Here is a 20,172-nt window from a genome sequence, read left to right as displayed (position 1 = left end):
TTCTTTGGTCAGCCGGCAAAGACGGAAAAGTCTCGGCCTCTTCATTTGCCTAGGCTACGGTCTCCTGTCCAATTAGTGGCCTGCACTCTGTAGACGTCACATTATCGCCGACCGAGTAAGTACTAAAATAGTAGCAGGTAGCACGCCCAAATGGAAAACCTCACAAACTGAGTAGAGTCGAGCCGAGTAGGTGCTGGTGGAAAAAGCGCCTTCTGGGCTCTAAGGATGGTACGAAACATCTCCTGAAAGTCACGTCTCACATCCACGATTGTCAACCATCGTAACGCAATGTAGACCAGCCCTGGATGGACATGTGGTGAGACACAACCAAACATCTGGTTGTTGTCATGGACACCTGATACTGTCAGAAGGGCTGGCAGTTCCGAGGACAACAGTAGTGCTTTGATCCACAGTGTGGGTCTGGAGATACCCATTTTCCATTGGTTTGGGCCACTTTTGACCTGTGTTGCGCATCAAAGGGTTACGGAAGGTTCTAGAAGAAGACACTGGTCTGGAAGACAAAAAACTTCTGACTGTGATGTTGGACAGAGGGAGCTGGAGGAAGAACTTTATTCTGTCGGATGTAATCGACTTGACTGATAGTATATGACGAAACCAGACCTGGAAACATGGTGTGCGTGTAGATTATTTACTTTAAATCAGCGATAAATCGTGGAGTAATAACGTGAGGCTGACAACATCATGTTCATTTCGTGCCGTATTGATCTTTGCTGGTGCTCTCATTTTAAATCCGGTCGCCTATGAAAACATGCACACGGACAAAGGTGACTGACTGATAAGGTTGAGAGGACATTGGACTTTAACGGAGACATCGGGGTGGAGATGACACGAGGCGACACGCAAAACAGAATTATTTTTTCTTATTGTGGATTCACCTAATAAGCTTTAATAACTTTGAGATTGTCTCTAGCTTATTTTAGCTGCTTTTTATTGATCATAAATCAGACTGATTGCGTTGGCGTGGCGTTTGGTGTATTGATTTGTGGTTATCATTAGATCTGCTTTGAATCTCGGTACGTCCGTGTTGGAGGATTTTCTTCTCAGCTATATTCCTATTGTCTATTTTTTATTCTAAGGTTATTTTGGGGATTTTTTTAGCCTTTATTGTAGAGGACAGTGGAGAGAGACAGGAAATGTGGGGAGAAAGTGGGAGAAAGACATGCAGTAAATGGCTGTGGGTTGGAGTCAATCCCAAGGCCGCTACATCTGGGACTGTAGCCCCTGTTTGTGGGTCGCCAGCTCTACCTGTTTCGTTTTGTGTCGTTTGTCTCGTTTTTGTAATATTTTATCTTGTTTATGTCAGACTTTTGTTGTTTGTCTCATGTTTTTTGTTGTTTTGTGTTTCCGTTTTGTCTCGCTTGTGTTTTTTGTCTTATTTTTGTAATTATATTTTTTGTTTATCATTTTGTCTTTTTGTGTTTTTTTTGTCTCGCTTGTGTCATTTGTGTAATTTTTGTTGTTTGTCTATTTTTTTTGTCGCTTTTGTTGTGGTTTGCGTCGTTTTATTTCTTGTTCTTGTGGTTTTGTCTCGTTTTTGTAATATTTTGTCTTGTTTTTGTCTGACTTTTGTTGTTCATCTCTTGTTTTTGTTTTCTGTTTTGTTTTTGTCTCACTTGTTTTTTGTCTTATTTTTGTCCTTTTGTGTTTTGCTTCATTCGTTGTTTTGTGTATTCTTTGTGCTGTTTTGCGTTTCTTTTTGTCTCGCTAGTGTTGTTTACTTTTCCGTTGTTTTGTTTCTCGATTTTGTCTTTTTTTGTCCCATTTTAATCACCATTAATCATTTTTGTTGTTTGTCAATTTTTTGTAACATTTTTGTCTCTTGTTTTGTTTCGTGTCGTTTGTCTCCTTTTTTGTCATTTTGCGTCTCATTTTTTTAATATTTTGGTCTTATTTTTGTCTTCTTTTGTCGTTTTGATCATAAAGTTAAACACCATATCGTTCAGTTCCAGATGACTAAATGTTGTGTTCCTTTGTAGACACTTTGTGATCTGGAAGTTGTAATGTGGAAACGACAAACTGAAGCTGAATGTTGTTGAAGAGATTTCAGGTTGAGACATTCATTATTGTTATATTGATCACTGTTCGACAGTTAAGTTGTTTTTGTGTCTTTTCTGCTTGTATATCTTTGATTAAAAAAGCCTTTGAGAGTTGAGATTGAAAGATGGTTGGCTTGTGCAGCTTTAAATGTTTTGGAGAAGAAAAAAAGGCCGTCCTGTCAGGTTGAGCAGCGATGTAAGTGACCAATAGTAACCCGTGGTGTTCCCTCTCTCACCCTACCTCCTCCTCCTCCCTCTGTTTTCCCTCCTGTCTCCCATAGGGCATTGTAGGAAGGGACTCTTTCCTGCTCTTCAAGACACCGAGTCATTAAGCGTCTGCCCAATAAGTCACGGGGGGTTCTGGCATCCTCTGAGGCTCGTCGGGCCGGCTAGTCGTCCGTCAGCGCTGAGATATCGACAGACTGTTGTGGACTCGCGTGGGCAAGATGGATGGGCGATAAATAAGACGTCAGCTCCAGAGGTAAGGTCAGAACAACACTGGGGCTGTCACAGAGTCATTGCTAGAGGTTAATTCCAGCTAAATGGGGCTGTTTTTCTTCTCAAAAGTGTCTAGTTGTTTCAGTCGAGGTAATATCGCGAGTGGTGTTGTTCATTCATCGCCTCAATTTAGCGCAATATTAGCCAACGCTACGCAAACACGGCCGTAGCTGCTGTTATTAAAAAGCTACAGAGGCCGCCTTTATGCTCACAAAAGTGTCTACTTCCTTATTGCCTCCCCCGTGAATGCTTTTATCTTCAACTGTTTTACCGGTTTACTGTGCATTTAAAGCTTATTAGCGGGGCCGCGCCGGAGCAGCTGAGTTCACTTTATTATGGGTTTTCCCTTTTTTGATTTCTGCCGAGCATAATCTGAACAGAGTTATGTAATTTGAACCGGTCGTACGCAATCAACGGTGTCCGTGTTGCTTGTTGAAACACCTTTAATGTGCACAGAAATCCTCAGGATGTCAGAAGCACCAGTAGAGCTGTGTGTTTATACCAAACAGGTCGGTGAAGTCTTGCAGTAGTACTCTAGTTTCTGGCATATTTAGCTTTAACTCAGTGAGGTAAAGATAATAAAATACAAAAAAAAAATAAGAAATTAAATCATTTGTTTACTAGTTTAGAGTCAAATCTGACAGTTTTTGGAGATTTTTCTGTGGTGTTTACTCACTTTTTCTCTGATTTTATTCACTCCTTGCGCTCTATATTCCAATCTATTGACCAGGTTGTACCGTTTTTGTGTCTCATATTTAATTCGCTCTTTTCTGCATTAACATAACCTTCCCAATTGGTTGTCTTACCGACCATTTTTACATCAAAGAGGACAGACTAAATATCAAATACAACCTTTAATGTGCACAGAATTCCTCAGGATGTCTTCAGCTGTGTATTTATACCAAACAGGTCGATAAAATACAGGATTACAGCTACCTGTGAATCAAGAATTACTCTTTTTTGGTTTATTTATGTTTAACTCAGTGAGATAATAAAGCAAAAAAAATATAGAATAAGAAATTATGTCATTTACTTACTAGTTTAGAGTACAATTTGACAGTTTTGGAGCTTTTTCTGTTCTGTTTACTTATTTCTCAGATTTTATTATCAGTTTACGCTCCATATTCCAGTTTGACCGCATTGTGCCCTTTTTGTGTTCACATTAGTGTGATAAAAGCAGCTTAATTAATCAGATATTTAATTCAGTCTTATTTTACCGACCATTTTTACATCAAGGAGGACAGATAAATACCAAAAACAGCCCTAAACCTAACAACAGTGCCAGAAGATGCCACAAAAATGTAATATTTTAGCCTCCGTTAAGGTGGAATTTATTGCATGTCTGTTATATTTGACAGGGTATGAATTTGTCTTAAAATAATGCCAAGTACAAAGCTGTTTTATATCACATAACTCAGAACATATTGGATATTTTTAGAAGTCATCTTTTGTCGCAGATGTTGCACAAAGACGATATTTCCGAACTGGGCGTTCTGTCTTGCAGGCGGGTTAAGAATAGCCTTAAAATCCTGCTTGTGTGTCTGCTGAATCAGTTTCCTGAAATCTATCCTTATGTGGCACATGACAGACTTTCATTTCTGCTTTTGCGTCCACTTTGGCTTCCCTCTACGCACATTTTTCATGGGCAGGGTCTGACTCCAGTCCAAGACTTTTTTTTCCCCCCATTTCCAATCTTTCTAAGAACCGCATTGAGCTGCTGTGAGATCACAACGCCGCCCTGTCAGTTCACCACATCCCTGTTTTTGATGCGTAAACGTCTTTCATACGGCCGCACAGCTTCACAGGAGTCGGATTCTCACCTCTGTAAGTTTCAGACGTGATGTTATGTTCATCTCTTCATTGGAAATCCTTTGTTTCCTCCAGGACTGACTGCAACCGAGCAAAAATTGGAAACTCTATAATCAGAAGTTGATTAAAATCTTCCAGAACTTCAAATTTGTCATCGAAGCAGGTCTTTTTTTACTAGTTTGTGCCAGAAAACATCTCCAGCGCCTCGGAGCAAGAAAAAGACTCTGTATCCCATCAAAAGGAGCTCTTATGTAGCTGGATTTCCTTGGAGAGGGGGTGGATGCAAGCAAACATTTCGCTTCGGGGGATTTCCTCGTTGCTTGAGGCGTGCTGTAGGTTATTCTATATAACACTGCCATCGTGTTTGAGCGTGTTTCTCGTTTTTTTCCCCCACAGGTACACGTTGATTTCGTAATGACAAGCTGCTGTGCAGAAGATGTCCACGCTGTCTGTGACTGATATCCCAGATGTTGGTCATGGTAAGAGGAACGGCTTATTTAACATGCGTGAGATCAAACTGGTAGAGCTCATTGTTATACTGTGTTTATATAAACCTTTTGTGGCGTTCTTTAGTGTGCAGGCTAGGTCTTAAAATGTGATATCTACAGCGCTCATTGGTTGTATTCACCCCTCATGGAAGTTTAGTCCATTTTAATTTGGCTTTTTAAAAAAAGAATTTACAAAAAAAGACTTGTAGACCAAAGTGAAAAGATATTTGTACAAAGTAATGTCAATTGATTTAGAATACAAAATGTAAAAGATGTGATTTCATGAGTATTCACCCTCTTTAAAGTGATTAGTGTAGATGATCTGAGGTCTGTGATTGTAGTAAAAGACTCCTGATCTGGAACCAGTACTCCTGGATAGAACGACACCATGAAGACTAAAGAACACTCCAAGAAACTCTGAGAAAAGGTTGTTGAAAAGTATCAGTCAGGACGATACAAGAACATATCAAGTTCCTGAAGATCTCTTGGAGTCCAGTTAAATCCATCATTAAGAAATGGAAGGAAGATGGAACATGAATAAATCTGACTAGAGCAGGACGTCCTCAAGAACTGAGAGACCGAGAAGAAAGAGACTAGTGAGGGAGGCCACTAAGACTCCTATGACTCCTGTGAAGGAGTTCCAGCTTCAGCAGCTGAGATGTTAGAGACTGTTCATCCAACAACTGTTGTCTGTTCTTCACCAGTCAAAGCTTTATGGAAACAAAGAAAGACTCTGTTGGAAAAAGCTCCAATTAAATCTGGACTAGAGTTCACCAGAAGACATGGAGACTCTGAAGACACCTGGAAGAAGGTTCTTTGGTCTGAGGAGACCAGGATGGAGCTTCATGTCCATCAGACTAGATGCTGTTTATAGACACCAAATGCTGGCAGTCATCACAAACACACCATCCTCACTGTGAAGCACGGTGGTGAACTTCAACAGTTCTGTTCACTCTGGATCCCTGTGATAGATACAGCGCTCGATTTAGACGGTCGCCAGGTTGTCATTTGCGATGTTTCTGGTCGCAAATGGCGACGGTCTAAATCGAGCGCTCGATCGAGCTGAACCGCATATTGCGTTTTCTTCATGGAGGCAGCCACTTTCGCGGCGACCTGGCGACTGTCTAAATGGAGCACTGGATAGATACTTTATATAGTTGCTGTATTTTTCTGTATTTATGAGTCTTTTCCTGATGGATGCTTGTTTCTGTGTCCTTTAACCAAATAGGGGCTCCAGCTGAACTCAACACTCGTTGTCTTCACTCCTCTGTTGTTTTTTTTCTGAACGTTTGCTTTGGACTGCCGTCAGATCTGTGATAAAGGTGAGCGGAGACGTGGCGTTGAGCAGCGGCTGTTTGTTTTCCGTTGCAGATGAGAGTAAGGTGTTTGGAGGGGCCTCTGAGCTGCAGCTGGACTGCATGGTTGAGGAGAGCAGTGGAAGCGCCGCAATGAAGCACGACGGCCTGCTGTCCCTGACCGACCTCTCCCAGCCGGACGACTTCCCCGGGCCCCCCCACAACGGACCTCCGCTGCCCGACATGAGCAGCCCTCTGCCGGTGGAGCCCGGCGACATCAAGCTGGATCCAGCTGCAGGAGACACATCTGGCAGCACAGGTGAGACAGCAGGAGGGGAAATGGGGTAAAAATGTCGTCTGTTTTCTGTTAAAATATGTAGATATGGTTTAGATGTCAATGTAAGATGAACACAAGACGTAAGTCACCAAATTTTAAATGAAAGTAAAATCATGACAGACTACAGTTGTGCTATTGTTGTACTCTGTTATTATAATTTTGTTGTAAAAAGTCATTTTATCTGTACGAACTTATGTAAATTAATAACTTTATTTTGAAAACAGGATGATGCTCTGATCCAAACATTTCTTTTCTGCTTTTCGTCAGCCACAAAACTGATTATCATAATAAATAACTGCAGTTATTGTCATTCCTGCTGGGTTTTATCGCATGATGCTGAAACTAGAATTAAATTGTGTTTTTTGTGATGTTAAACTTTCAAACTGAACTTGCTGAAATCATGTAAATATGATTATTAGATTATTATTTAAAAATTTTAAATTATAATTTCATTTATTTTATTTAAATGTAATTAAATTATTTTTATAGATATGAATTCATTTATTTCACTAAAGTAATAATGTCAGGAATTTTGTTTGTTTAATTACATTTATTTTTTATTTTGTTCATAGTTTAATTTCATTTATTTAGCTAAAGTAATATTTTAATTAATTTTATTTTAATATAATTTTTATTTTACGTTCTCTAATTTAAAATAATAATTTTATTTTTATTTAGTTGCATTTATTTTTTATTTATTTATATTTTAGTTTAATGTATTTATTTAATTTAAAATGATAATTTCTGTTAAAATTAGGAACTTTCAGAGACCAGTGAAGACTTTTTTATAGATTCTGTGTAAAACTGTGTCTGCTACAGCTAGCTAATATAGCATAATGTTACTAGCTTAACATGAAGTCAGCTAGTTAGCCTTCTGGACCGATTTTAAAAAAAAAAAAAAAAAAAAAAAAAAAAAAAATAGTGAGTCAGGAGTTTCTGTTTCTGTCTGTCATTAGTCATTGTTGGTAGAAAGCAGGACATGTGTATCATCATTCCGAAAAGGAAAATATCAGAGTGGCTAAATGTCCGTCCAGGCGGTTAAAGCTGTTTGTTCAGCGACTGGTGTGACGACTTCTGCAGACCAGACTAACCAGTAATATTCTCTTTCATGCTGTACTTTAAGGAGGAAACTGAACACAGGATTGTTTGTTGGCAGTTTTTCTACTGTGTGGTATTAATAGATACAGAAATCACAAAATCCTCTCACCTCTGAAACCAAACTGTGAGTTTTTTAGATCACGCCTTTGTCATTTCAGACTGAAAACACCCAGAGCTAATCGTTTCTTTTAGCTGTCTGCACTCCAAGCACTTTCAGGGCTTTTTTTTTTTTTTTTAAACACTGCTAATCAATATGTTTTGTAGATGCCCACGTTTGCGTCCAATTAATGAAAATATTTAGATTCTACAAACTGTCAATGTTTTACTGCTTAGATTTTTAATTTGTTGTGTAATTTTTAAACGTAATTTAATACAACGCAATATAAACGTAAGTAGAAATATGGCCGAAATATGATCTAAAATATAAAAATAAGTAAAAATATGGTGTGAAGTCTAAACATGAGTTGTAAAATATGGTCTAAAAATATTAAAATAAGCAAAAATATGATCTAAAAATATTAAAATGTGTAAAAAAAATTACCTTAAATTTGACAATAAGTAGAAAAATGACCTAAAAATATAAACATGAGTAGAAATATGAACTAAAAATATAAACATAAGTAAAAATATGACCAAAATTTTAAAAACGAGTAGAAAAATGACCTAAAAATGTTAACATGAATATGAATATCAACATACCAGCAAATGGATTTTTAAATGTATAAATGAGTAGAAAAATATAAAAATAAGTAGAAATATGACCTGAAAATAAATGGAAAAAAATGATGTAAAAATATTAAAATAAGTGGAAAAAATGACATAAAAAATATAAAAATAAGTGGGAAAAGAATGATGTAAAAATATTAAAATAAATGGAAAAAATGACGTAAAAATAAGTGGAAAAAAATGACGTAAAAATGTAAAAATAAGTGGGAAAAAAATGACTTAAAAATATAAAATTAAGTGGAAAAAAAATGACGTAAAAATATAAAAATAAGTGGGAAAAATGATGTAAAAATATGAAAATAAGTACAAATATGACCTAAAATGTAAAGATAAGTCAGCATAAATGTAAAATGTGCTTTAGTTGAGTCACTGATGGCATGAAGAAGCACCAAATGTTTTTTTTTTTTTTTTTTTTAAAGAATGTCGTACAAGCGCTTTATTTTTGCAGTAGTTTTGAATAAAGCATGTGGAATAAAGTGATTCTGATGAAATGTCCCGATTTTATGCTTATTTTTGGCTTTTTTTTCCCAAAAGAAACAGAAACACGATGAGTTCAAGGACTGTTGTGAAGTAAAATATTTAACAATTATTTCAGTGTTTTACAGTTTCTGGTTATAAATATTGTAGTTTTAGCATTTTTTACACTAAAAAACACGCCTTTCAAACCCTCCAGCTGCTTTCGTGGTTTCAGATTGCTAACATCTGTCCTCGTCTGTCTTTGATGTGTCCGTAGACGGTCAGCCGGTGAAGAGGAAGAAGGGTCCGGCTCCCAAGATGCTCGGCAACGAGGTGTGCAGCGTCTGCGGCGACAAAGCGTCGGGTTTCCACTACAATGTTCTGAGCTGCGAGGGCTGCAAGGGCTTCTTCCGGCGCAGCGTCATCAAGAGCGCCCAGTACTCCTGCAAGAACAACGGCCGCTGCGAGATGGACATGTACATGCGCCGCAAGTGCCAGCAGTGTCGCCTGCGCAAATGTCGGGAGGCCGGCATGCTGGAGCAGTGTGAGTGAATCACAGGGAATCCAGATGTGGATGGAAGAAAGAAAAAGGGTTGTTTCATCTCAAATCATCAGCAGCCTTCTGCTCCAAAGCTGTTTATTTATCATAAACTAAATATTTAAAATGGCATCTGTGGAATTTTAAAATTGAGATCTGAGAATTTTTTAGCTACATTTTGAGAAATTGTTAGATTTTTACTTGGATTAGACCATCTAGCAGTGTTCTTGTGGTACAGCTAGGAGTGACTTCTGAAAGCTTTTTTGGTTCTTGCTATAGAGAAAAATTTTGCAAGACACCATGAATGTTTAAGACGGCATCTGTGGAATTATAGATTGATATATCATGACCTAAAAATATGAACATAAGTAGAAATATAGCCTAAAAACATAAAAATAAGTACCAAAAATGATCTCAAATGTGAAAATAAGTAGAAAAATGACCTACAAATACAAATGTAAGTCCAAAAATTACCTAAAAATAAGTAGAAATATGACCTAAAAGTATAGAAATGAGTAGAAATATGACCTAAAAATATAAAAATAAGTAGAAATATGACCTAAAAATATATAAAATAGTAGAAATATGACCTAAAAATATATAAAAAAGGAGAAATATGACCTAAAAGTATAGAAATAAGTAGAAATATGACCTAAAAACATAAAAATAAGTAGAAAAATGATCTCAAATGTGAAAATAAGTAGAAAAATGACCTACAAATACAAATGTAAGTCCAAAAATTACCTAAAAATAAGTAGAAATATGACCTAAGAGTATAGAAATAAGTAGAAATATGACCTAAAAACTCAAATGTAAAAAATATGCCTTTGAATGTAAACATGAATAGAAATATGACTTAATAGAAATATGATCGAAGATGTAAAGATAAGTAGAAATATGGTCTATAAATATAAAAAATAAGTAGGAATATCACCTAAAATGCAAAAATGATTAGAAAAATATGTCCTGAAAATATGAATACAAGTTAAAAAAGATGTAAAATATAAAAATAAGTAGGAATATGACCTAAAAGTATAAAAATAAGTAGAAATATGGCCTAAAAGTATAAAAATAAGTAGAAATATGGCCTAAAAGTATAAAAGTAAGGAGAAATATGGCCTAAAAATATAAAAGTGGGAAGAAAAATCAAACTTAGAATGTAAACACGAGTTGAAACATGACCTAAAATATAAAGATAGAGTTTGACCTAAAAAATATGATAATATGTAGGAATATGACCTAAAAATATAAACATAAGTAAGAATATGACCTAAAATGTAAACATGGATAGAAAAATATGTCCTGAAAAATGTAAATCTAAGTCGAAAAACTCCTGATTTCTCCTTATTTTCTATTCAAGTTTCCGTCAGCTCTGAGATGATGGAGCAGAAATGGTTTTTCAAAATGTGACATGTTATTTTGACCTGGAGGTTGTTTTTCAGTGAAGATGTGTCCTCTTTGACCTCCAGGCGTCCTTTCTGAGGAGCAGATCCGGCTGAAGAAGCTGAAGAAGCAGCAGGAGGAGGAAACGGCTCGAACGTCCGCCGTGGTGACGCCGACGCCGCCTCCAGAAACGGCCACTCTGGATCCACAGCAGCAGGAGATGATCGAGAAGCTGGTGGCCATGCAGAAGCAATGCAACAAGAGGTCCTTCCTGGACCGACCCAAAGTCACGGTAAAGGAAGCATCTGGCTGGAAGTCCAGTAGAAATATACATCTAAGAGTCTCAGAGCTGACACAGAGGCTGCTGCTGTTCATTTAAACGTTTTCTAGTCAGATGTACTCGACTTGTGTCCGTTTTTTTCACAGCCGTGGCCTCAGAGTCAGGACCTGCAGAACCGAGAAGTCCGCCAGCAGCGCTTCGCCCACTTCACCGAGCTAGCCATCATGTCGGTCCAGGAGATCGTGGATTTTGCGAAGCAGCTTCCGGGTTTCCTGGAACTCACCAGAGAAGATCAGATCGCCCTGCTGAAGACGTCCACCATCGAGGTCTGGGATCAGTCAGGAGAGATACCCTTCATGAAATGTTAACCCCAGGCTGCTTTCTGGGCAGCAGTTCTGTTTGTTTACTTTATTTAATTACTGTAAAAAAAACAAAAAAACAAACAACCAGAAGTTTATCCCATCAAATGATGTAAGATATAGCAGAAGTTTGGATTTAATTTAAATATAGGTAGAAAAATGATCTAAAAATATACAAATAAGTAGAAATATGACCTATAATATAAGCATACGCAGAGAAATGAGCTTAAATATAAAAATAATTAGAAATGTGACCTACAAATATAAAAATTAAGTAGAAAAATGATGTAAAGTATAAAAATAAGTAGAAACATGACCTAAAAATAAAAGCACAAGTAGAAATATGGCCTAAAAATGTAGAAAATGATCTTAAATATAGAAATGTGACCTAGAATATAAAAATAAGTACAAAAATATGAGCTAAAAATAAGTAGAAATATGATTTAAAAAATTAAACACAAGTAGCATAAAAATGTAAAAATAAATAGAAAAATGACCTGCAAATATAATCTTAAGTAGAAAAATGGCATAAAAATAGAAAAATGTCCAAAATGACTTAAAATCTGACAAAAATTACTGAGTGATTTTCTGAAATGACTCAAATCTTTCCAAAGCGACTGAAAATAAATCTTCGAAATGTCTGAAAAATGCAGGGATGTGATTTTTTTTACGGGAGTTCGCGGAATTCCGCTTTTTTTCAGGGATGGGAATTTTCCGCGGATCCGCGCATTTCCGCAGATTTCATTTGTTTGAACGCCGATTTCACAAGTTTGAACACTTTATTGTTGCTGATACTCCCGCGCGATGGTAACGACGTTAACGACGTTAACGATAGCTTGTTAACGACGATTGTAAACGGCCCAGCGATTGGAAGTCGCTGTTCCGCGCCCCCCCCCCCGGTCAACAACTTTCCGCTAGAATCAGAACTTGCTGATCCCATCCCTGAAAATGCTCCAAAGTGACTCAAAACTTTTCCTTAGTGACACATTGTTTCCAAAATGGTTTAAAATTTGTCCAGAATAACTTAAAATCTGACAAAAATGACTCAAAATTTTCTAAAATAATTAAAAACTTTTCCAAAGTGACTCAAAAAAAATCTTAAAACAAACATGTCTAAGCAAATCCTCAATAGTTAAAAAAAAAAAATGACTAAAATAACTTTAAATTACTGAAAATGTTTCCAAAGGGACTCAGAATTCTCCACATTCTGTCAAATATAAATATTAGTGATTAACTCAGGACGCTCTGTTTTATTGAACTAGTAGACAGCAGCTTCACTGGTTTGTTTGTTGCTGTAAAAACGTGGATCTCTGCATCACTTTGACGGCTAAACTCTGTTATTATTTGTCTTTTCTCAGATTATGCTCCTGGAGACGTCTCGGCGGTACAACCCCGCCATCGACAGCATCACGTTTCTGAAGGACTTCAGCTACAACAAGGAGGATTTCGCCAAAGCAGGTTGGTGTGTTCATCTCCACCGGTCAAATATTTACCTCACTTCAGAGGATTGTGAGGCTTCCATCTGTTTTATAAATAAATATGAGGAAATACAACCAACTTTAACACGTTTCCTCAATGAAAAGTTGTTTCATTTTACATTAATGGTCTTTTTTCCTCACTTAAACGTGAACTATTACAACAACACTCCCAATCAAATATTAAACACAGCGTCTGCCCCCTGCTTGCTTCCAGTTCTGACATTCCCTCTGCTCATGCCGCATTATTGAACCGTCTTTCATTGTTTTCCTCCTCAGGGCTCCAGTTTGAGTTCATCAACCCCATCTTTGAGTTTTCTAAAGGAATGAACGACCTTCACCTGGATGAGGCCGAGTACGCTCTGCTCATCGCCATCAACATCTTCTCTGCAGGTCAGAAAAAGAAGAGCTAAACGACCTGCGGTTCATCCTCAGTTTGCAGAGCTCAAAATGGGGAAAAAAGGTTTTTAAAGCGGGTTTTTTTATTGACAAATCACCAAAATTACAGCATTTATCTGAGGCTGAAATTGTAGCATTGTCAACTGTCAGAGAAACTGTCAATTCTAACATGTGGCTTTTGGTTTTAGCAAAGAAATTAAACCAGAAACTTCAACAAAATCACTTTATTTAACATTCTCATTTAAAAATAAACTGTGCGCTAATCAGACTTTGTAAAAAAAATGAATTCTGCACTTCTTTGTACAACTGAAAAGCCGCGGCTGAGTGAGCTGCGATAAACGGTCATCTGACAAAAACCCCGTAGAAGTTGGTTGACCTGCAGACAGTGTTTACCCAGAGCAGAGAGAAGACACATTAAAATGAAACAAGTAAAGTATCTATTGTGTTTTTCCAAGTGTTGGTCACACTTGGAAAAATGTTCAATTTGGTGATTTGAAGTTTTTTTTCAATTTTTGCCAAACAATAATCACTTTTTTGCCTTTTTAAAAATGATTTCTGTCATTCTGCACTAGAGATGTTGCTGAGTTCTTCTTGTAGTTCTGCTTTCATAGAGCTGCAGAATTTATTATTTCAGTGAAAAATGAGCCCACAGTACGAAAAATGTGACTTTAGCACGAAAACAAACAGCTTGGAGTTCATTTTTGCACCTTTCCCCAAAATAAATCTGATTTTCTGCAACTTAAAAGTGATTAAAATCTGTGCGTTTGTTTTGTTTTTCTGAAGATCGGCCGAATGTTCAGGATCACGATCTGGTGGAGCGACTCCAGCAGCCCTACGTTGACGCTCTGCGCTCCTACATCATGATAAAGAGACCAAATGTAAGTACAGAGGGCTTTTACCCAACTCCTCCTGACCGACGTCGTGCCAGCTTAAGATCAGAGCTGAGGTTACAGGGTTGTTGGGGCTGTTAATGGGTAATGTGAGCATCCTTTGTTGCTTTTTTCGCATCATCTGACAGTATTTCAGTCATTATAAGCCATTTTTGTGGCTTCATTGTCTCAGACTTTGCTCAGAATATACTTATTTGTTGATTGTTAGGCCCCTAAATTAATTTCTGTCAAATATTTACAGCTGAATTTTGAGAATTTCATGTTTTCAGACCTGTTAAATTCTGTATTTTCACCCTCCAGAAGAAGGTTTTCAGGCTTCGACACTTCCAGAAATAAAACTCTCACAACCACAAAATTTTGTAAAGACACAGAGTAGTTTATAGCAGAGTTGTCCATCAGAGGACTATTCTTTCATTATTTGGCCTTAAAAATGGAAAGTAAATTGCAAAATTTCCAAACCAGGCTGGTATTGTGTCCCTAAAAAGTTCCTGTAAGTGTACAGATATGGATGGATCCATATTTCTACAAAAGATACAGTCTTTGGTCGACATCTCACCAACTTTAGAGGCTCTAACATCAAGACAAGGTTCCAGTTCCAGAAATGTCTCGTAATCGTCCTGAATGACTTGAAATTCTCCAAAAATGTCAAAAATTTGTCTTAAAATGGTTTTGAATTCTCCAACATGTTTGAAAATGGGTCTGAAAGTGCATAATTTCCAAAGAAAAGTCGTATTGTGTCTTCATAAAGTTCTAGACCTCTATGAACGTCTAGACCTCTATGAACACCAGGTTCTGTTTCCTACCACTGAGTCCACGTCAACATTTAGTCTAAACATCTAAAAACTGGAACCTTGTCTGGTCAAACTTTCCACACATCAGATTCTACTGATGTAAGAGCCTCAAAAGTTGGTGAAATGTCGACCAAAGACTGTATTTTAGTAGAAATATGACCAACATCTTTGTTGGGAAATTTTGCTTTTTTTTCATTTTTAGGGACCAATAATTAAAAATCCACCTTCTTCTGGATCCATTATGTCATTTAGGTTGACTGCAAACTACTGTCTGTGTTTTTACCAAATTTCCTGGCTGTTAATGTTACATTTCTGGACATATTAAACCCTTAAAAATGCTTCAGGGGTTGTTTTGAGGATGAAAATTCAGCATTCAGCCAAGATATCCAACATGAGCTACTTTTGGTCTCGCATGTAAAATAATTAAACCCATTGTACCAACGTATTTCCTTATTTCTGGCCTGTTTGACCCATGCTATCGTCTAAAGCAGGGGTCGGCAACCTTTAACACTCAAAGAGCCATTTCGACCCATTTCCCACAGAAAAGAAAACACCGGGAGCTGCAAAATCCTTTTGGCATTTAAAATGAAGACAACCCTGCATATGTCGCGTTTTTTTACCTCTATGCCCTTGTTAATCAGTCGTGATTAATTAATTACAAAGCCTCTAATTAGATTCATTTTTTAAATCGTGTCCTTCCACTAATATTTATCTTACCTGGTTAATGTCATTTTTGCTCCTGGACCTCATATGTTACATAATGTTAGCTGGAAATCAATATTTTGCGAATGTCTATTTAACTTGTAAAATCTATTTATCTTAAGCTAATAACTTTTCTCCGGTAAGTCGCTGCCCTGTTTTCCAAGACGTCACTCCTCTGACTCTCTGACCTGCTGCCGTGTTCTTGCGAGTAACGTGTATTACCCTATCACGAGTACTTTTAACTCAAAGACGTGTCTTTCTTGGAGTGGAGCTTTAATATACAGGTTTGCCATTCTTGAGTACAAAACGATGTGAAACTACAGGCGTTGCTTATCCAGGAGTAAAATTTTAAAAAAGGCATGAAACGTGTGGGAATCGGAAGCTCCGTGTTGTGTCTCTGCATCACTTTGCGCTCTCATGTCACAGGCACAGCACATCCGGTGGAGTGGCACGTCAAAGTAAGAGCGGTAATTTCACAATAAAATTGTCTATATTAAAATGCATTGAAACGCGCCTGAAAGGCAGAACAATTTATTTTCCAAAGTTACAGGGAGCCACAACAGAGGGCCGAAAGAGCCGCGGGTTGCCGACCCCTGGTCTAAAGAGTCTAACGGTGTTTTCTCCATCCTCAGGACCACCTGATGTTCCCTCGTATGCTGATGAAGCTGGTGAGCCTCCGTACACTAAGTAGCGTCCACTCGGAGCAGGTCTTCGCCCTCCGCCTGCAGGACAAGAAGCTTCCTCCGCTGCTGTCGGAGATCTGGGACGTCAACGAGTGACTCCTGGAGACAGACTGGCTTCCAGCAGCGCCTCCACATTCTTCTTCTTCTTCTTCTACAGACTTTAAACACGGAGAGACGCTTCTTCTTCTCTGAATCTTTCTTCTTCTAGATGCCGACCGAGCATCCGGCCTCTCTCTGGTTTTTGTAGTCGGATCTCGTTTGAGGGACCTGCTGCCAGCTCCCCTGATGTTAGCTTAAAGAAGCGGTGGCTAAATGTTCCAGAGCAGGTCGGCGTAGTCGCTCAGGTAACGTAATGTGAAGTGGGACCTCTGGGGAACCGGAGGTCGATTCTCTCTTTAGTTCAGTTGCTTCCTCAATGGACCGCCTCCTGGTTGCTTCTAGACGCACGTCAACTCTCAGTGTAAATTGTGTATTTATTTTCACGCGACAAATGTGTAGACGAGCATCCAGCAGATTGTACAATCACACACTAACGCACAACAGGCCGACATTCACACAGCTGTCCAGCCGCTACCTTCATCACACGGAGCTAAACCTCATCCTGACGAATCAGACGTAGAGAAGTGACTCCACTAGCGGTTCTTTTCTTAATGTTGAGTTTTCATCAATAGCATTTGAACGTGTGAGAAATCCGAGTAGCTTGAAGCAGGTTCTAGAGAATTTCCTTTTATTTTTGATAACACAAATATCTAGTTAGGACTAAAGGTCGACTGTAGTCTCGAGCGTCTTCCTCTCACGGACGCTTTAACAGCTTTAACTCGTACGATTTTGGCAGAATAAAGACCAAAATCGAGGCTAACGGGGAGCGCAGAACAACAGTGGATCCAGATGTTTGTATTCAGGGTCTGACACGTAAAAGACTCAACGTGAACTCTCATCATAACGTTTCTTCTCTCGGGCTGAAAACTGGACCGCAGTCATTTCAAGGTGTCATCATTCCAGGACTAAACTCATAAAACGCTTTTTTTTTTCATCGGTTTAATCAATTTCAGCTTCTGGTTTCTGGCACACGGTTCATTTTCACAGCTGCGCTTTATTTTTCAGCTTTTTTTTTTTTAGCATTTTTCTGGATTTTATCTAATAAAATCACATCCAAAGGCGAAACATGATGCAGCTAAAATGGGACGTTGATTCTTTAGAAGCAAACTAATGACTGAAATTGAAAGAATTTGGTTGAAAATGTGAAATTATGGGAACATGATACCAACCTGGTTTGTCTGTGTCTAAAAATACTGGACAAGACAACTTAAATATAATCAAGAAACGTCTAAACAACACAAAATTTGTCCAAAAAGCTTCAAAATTTGTCAGAAATGGGACAAAACTTGTCCAAATGGACTCATTATGGTGTTTTAACATGTCAGAATGGATCCTCGTCTTTCCACACATCACATTCTGACGTTAGAGCCTCAAAGCTTGGTGAAATGTCGACCAAAGACTGTATGTTTACAGGAAATATGTATCCATCCTTACATATGTATAAATACACTCAGAGGAACTTTATGGAGCTAAAATGGGACGTCGATTCTTCTGGAGCAAACTTCTCACTGAAATCAAAAGAATTTGGTCAAAAAGCAAATGTTTATTAATTACACTTTTCTAAATGTTAGATTTGGGTTATCAAAGTTAAACTGGACCATTTTTAAACCCAAATCAACCAATATTTCTGTATTTTATGATTTTTTTGTTGCATTTATCACCTATTATGGACTTCACACACTCTAAAAATAGTAAAACAAAATAAAAATAGCACATTTGCAGACTTAGATCAACTACTTAGGTTGTAAACTTTGTTTTGATGAGTTGTGTTGACACATTTAAGTTTCATAAACTAAATATTTTGTGTAATTTAAATGTAAATTTCTGCGTTAGTTGATTTTGTAACTAAATTTGAGTTGATGTAATGAAATTTTTCTCCACCTTGACTTCATTTCTTTGTCAAAATACCTTTAATGTTAAAGAAAAAGCTCATTTCTCCAAGTCGATACGGTTTGTTGCTTGAATTTAATTAGTTTATAGTTGTTTTAACTCAACAAAAATCAGTTCAAGCATTCTTATTTAGAGTTCAGATGGTCAAATGAGGATTTTACAAAGAAGAAATATCGTTTAAATGTCCAAAATACTTCAGTTCTCACTAATAAAACTCCAAAAAATGGTAAAAATCACGGCTTTGTGGATTAAATTCTCACGTTTTCTTTGCCAGTTGGTTAATATCTGATGATTGAAATAGATTTCTGTGCATTTTAATGGAAATTGAATGATTTCGGGATCCATCAGCACAAGATTTACATTTAAATATCAAAGTAAATGAGGTAAAAACGTGCTGCTGGTCGATTAAAATCAGAAAATTTTGATGCTGTTCCTCCACATTCTTCACTGATTTAACGATTGTGCAGAAACGGTCGCTGTTTTTCTTCCTCTTCCTCCTCGTTTGCTTGGATAAACAGCACGACAAAAGGCTGCAGTTACGTCATTTTTCCTGCGACTTGAAGCAAACTGCGGTTAAACAATAAAACCACTCGGTCTCGTCCCATTTTTAGCTGCTTTCTGTCGCGGCGCTGCTTGAATCTCACCTGAATAAACTGAACTTTGCTCCAGAATGTAAAGTTGCTGCTTCTTCTTCTGCCTTCCTGCTCAGAATCTGATTTTATTATCGCTCTAAAGACACATTTTTCTGATTTTCTTACATCCTCATAACCCTTCGGTGATGTATTTAAAGAGTGTGAAACAAAAACCACTGATTTTTTTTTTTTGTTTGTGTTTTTTTATCAGTTTTTTCTTCCTCTGGAGTCTCTGAAATGAGAATGTGAGGTTTGTTTTAGGTTTTAGGTTTGATGCTAACCAGTAAATTTAAAAATGAACCCCGGTTTGAATCGTCTGATGGAGGGGGTTTTAGTGAAACGTCAGCTCCGGGGTTCCTCTGTACGTGTTCTGTTGACGCTGTAGGGATTAATTATACTGTAAATACTGTTAATTGTCATCTCTGATCTCGTTTAATTCCCGTCTTCGGGCGGCGACACTGTAAACATTATTGATATATAGAAATGCAAACCTATTTTAATACTTGTAACTCCTGGAGAACCTTCTGTTTTGTATGTACAGTATAAATTAAAGCTCTGCTGTAGTGCTGAAATGTTCCTCGTCTCTTTGTTTATCGTTCGGATTTTTAGATTTTAGACTCGATCGAACATCTTCTTGGTTTATTTACTGAGAAATGAAACATCTCTACTCAGATCTGATAACTTAAAATATGAGTTTAGTGTGAAATTTTCACAGATATTAAGACTGGTTTCCTTGAAGATAATTTTAAAGGCCACAAAAGATGATTTCTGGAACATGTTGGTGCTTCATATTTATAGTATTTATCTTTAAATTGTACATTTAACAACAAAATAGTATTTTCTTGTCACTTATTTTTAGAAATTCTTGGTGAGATCTCTTATTTTATGGTAACACATTGTGATATGGGACTAGTTGTATTCAAACAACAAATCAAATGGTCCAACTAGAAGCTACACTAAGCTAGTTTAGCTTAGCATATGAGCATTAGTGACTGTTTCTGCATGCTACGGGACTTATTCTGGTTAATCACGCAGGCAAAACAAACTATTTCAGTGCATTTAAGGTTTAATTTTTAGGTTTTGGAGATGTATAACAGGTTACATAAAATGTACCATTTATCTATTTGACTGTAAATATTTGGTCGAAATTAATCAGAATTTGACGTTTTTGTGATAAATTCTGGAATAAGAGGACTTTAAATAAAAAAATAATCAGAGCTTGCTACCAGTTCTTGCCAATATCCAGAAACTTCACACAGTTCTTGCCAGTATCCAGAAACTTCACAC

General features: G+C 37.3%; 1 protein-coding gene across 3 annotated transcripts; it reads left to right on the top strand.

Annotated features, from left to right (window-relative positions):
- Positions 1–810: 810 nt before the first annotated feature.
- nr1h3 (nuclear receptor subfamily 1, group H, member 3) lies at positions 811–19,457 on the top strand. Of its 3 annotated transcripts, XM_051939216.1 has the most exons (12): positions 811–1,034; positions 1,998–2,068; positions 2,339–2,538; positions 4,761–4,843; positions 6,224–6,466; positions 9,042–9,308; positions 10,772–10,977; positions 11,112–11,291; positions 12,683–12,782; positions 13,079–13,192; positions 13,982–14,076; positions 16,214–19,457. In XM_051939216.1, the coding sequence occupies exons 4-12, from the start codon at positions 4,801–4,803 to the stop codon at positions 16,358–16,360; spliced, it is 1,395 nt and encodes a 464-aa protein (XP_051795176.1). In that variant the 5' UTR covers positions 811–1,034; positions 1,998–2,068; positions 2,339–2,538; positions 4,761–4,800; the 3' UTR covers positions 16,361–19,457. The 3 variants fall into 3 exon arrangements, with proteins under 3 accessions (XP_051795176.1, XP_022054000.1, XP_022053999.1); XM_022198308.2 differs by lacking the exon at positions 1,998–2,068; XM_022198307.2 differs by lacking the exon at positions 811–1,034 and having other exon boundaries at positions 1,753–2,068.
- Positions 19,458–20,172: the final 715 nt, after the last annotated feature.

This window comes from Acanthochromis polyacanthus, chromosome 2, assembly GCF_021347895.1.
Source record: "Acanthochromis polyacanthus isolate Apoly-LR-REF ecotype Palm Island chromosome 2, KAUST_Apoly_ChrSc, whole genome shotgun sequence".
Taxonomy (NCBI): Eukaryota; Metazoa; Chordata; class Actinopteri; family Pomacentridae; genus Acanthochromis; species Acanthochromis polyacanthus.
The sequence above is the reverse complement of the archived record's forward strand: the minus strand, read 5'-3'. Positions and strand labels throughout refer to the sequence as shown.

What these genes read in the sequence shown, in the direction of transcription:
- nr1h3 (XM_022198308.2), top strand. Translation starts at nt 4,801, where the DNA reads ATGTCCACGCTGTCTGTGACTGATATCCCAGATGTTGGTCATG. An exon ending in GGCCGGCATGCTGGAGCAGT is followed by an intron (nt 9,309 to 10,771) that starts GTGAGTGAATCA and finishes TTTGACCTCCAG; the next exon opens with GCGTCCTTTCTGAGGAGCAG. An exon ending in TGGACCGACCCAAAGTCACG is followed by an intron (nt 10,978 to 11,111) that starts GTAAAGGAAGCA and finishes TTTTTTTCACAG; the next exon opens with CCGTGGCCTCAGAGTCAGGA.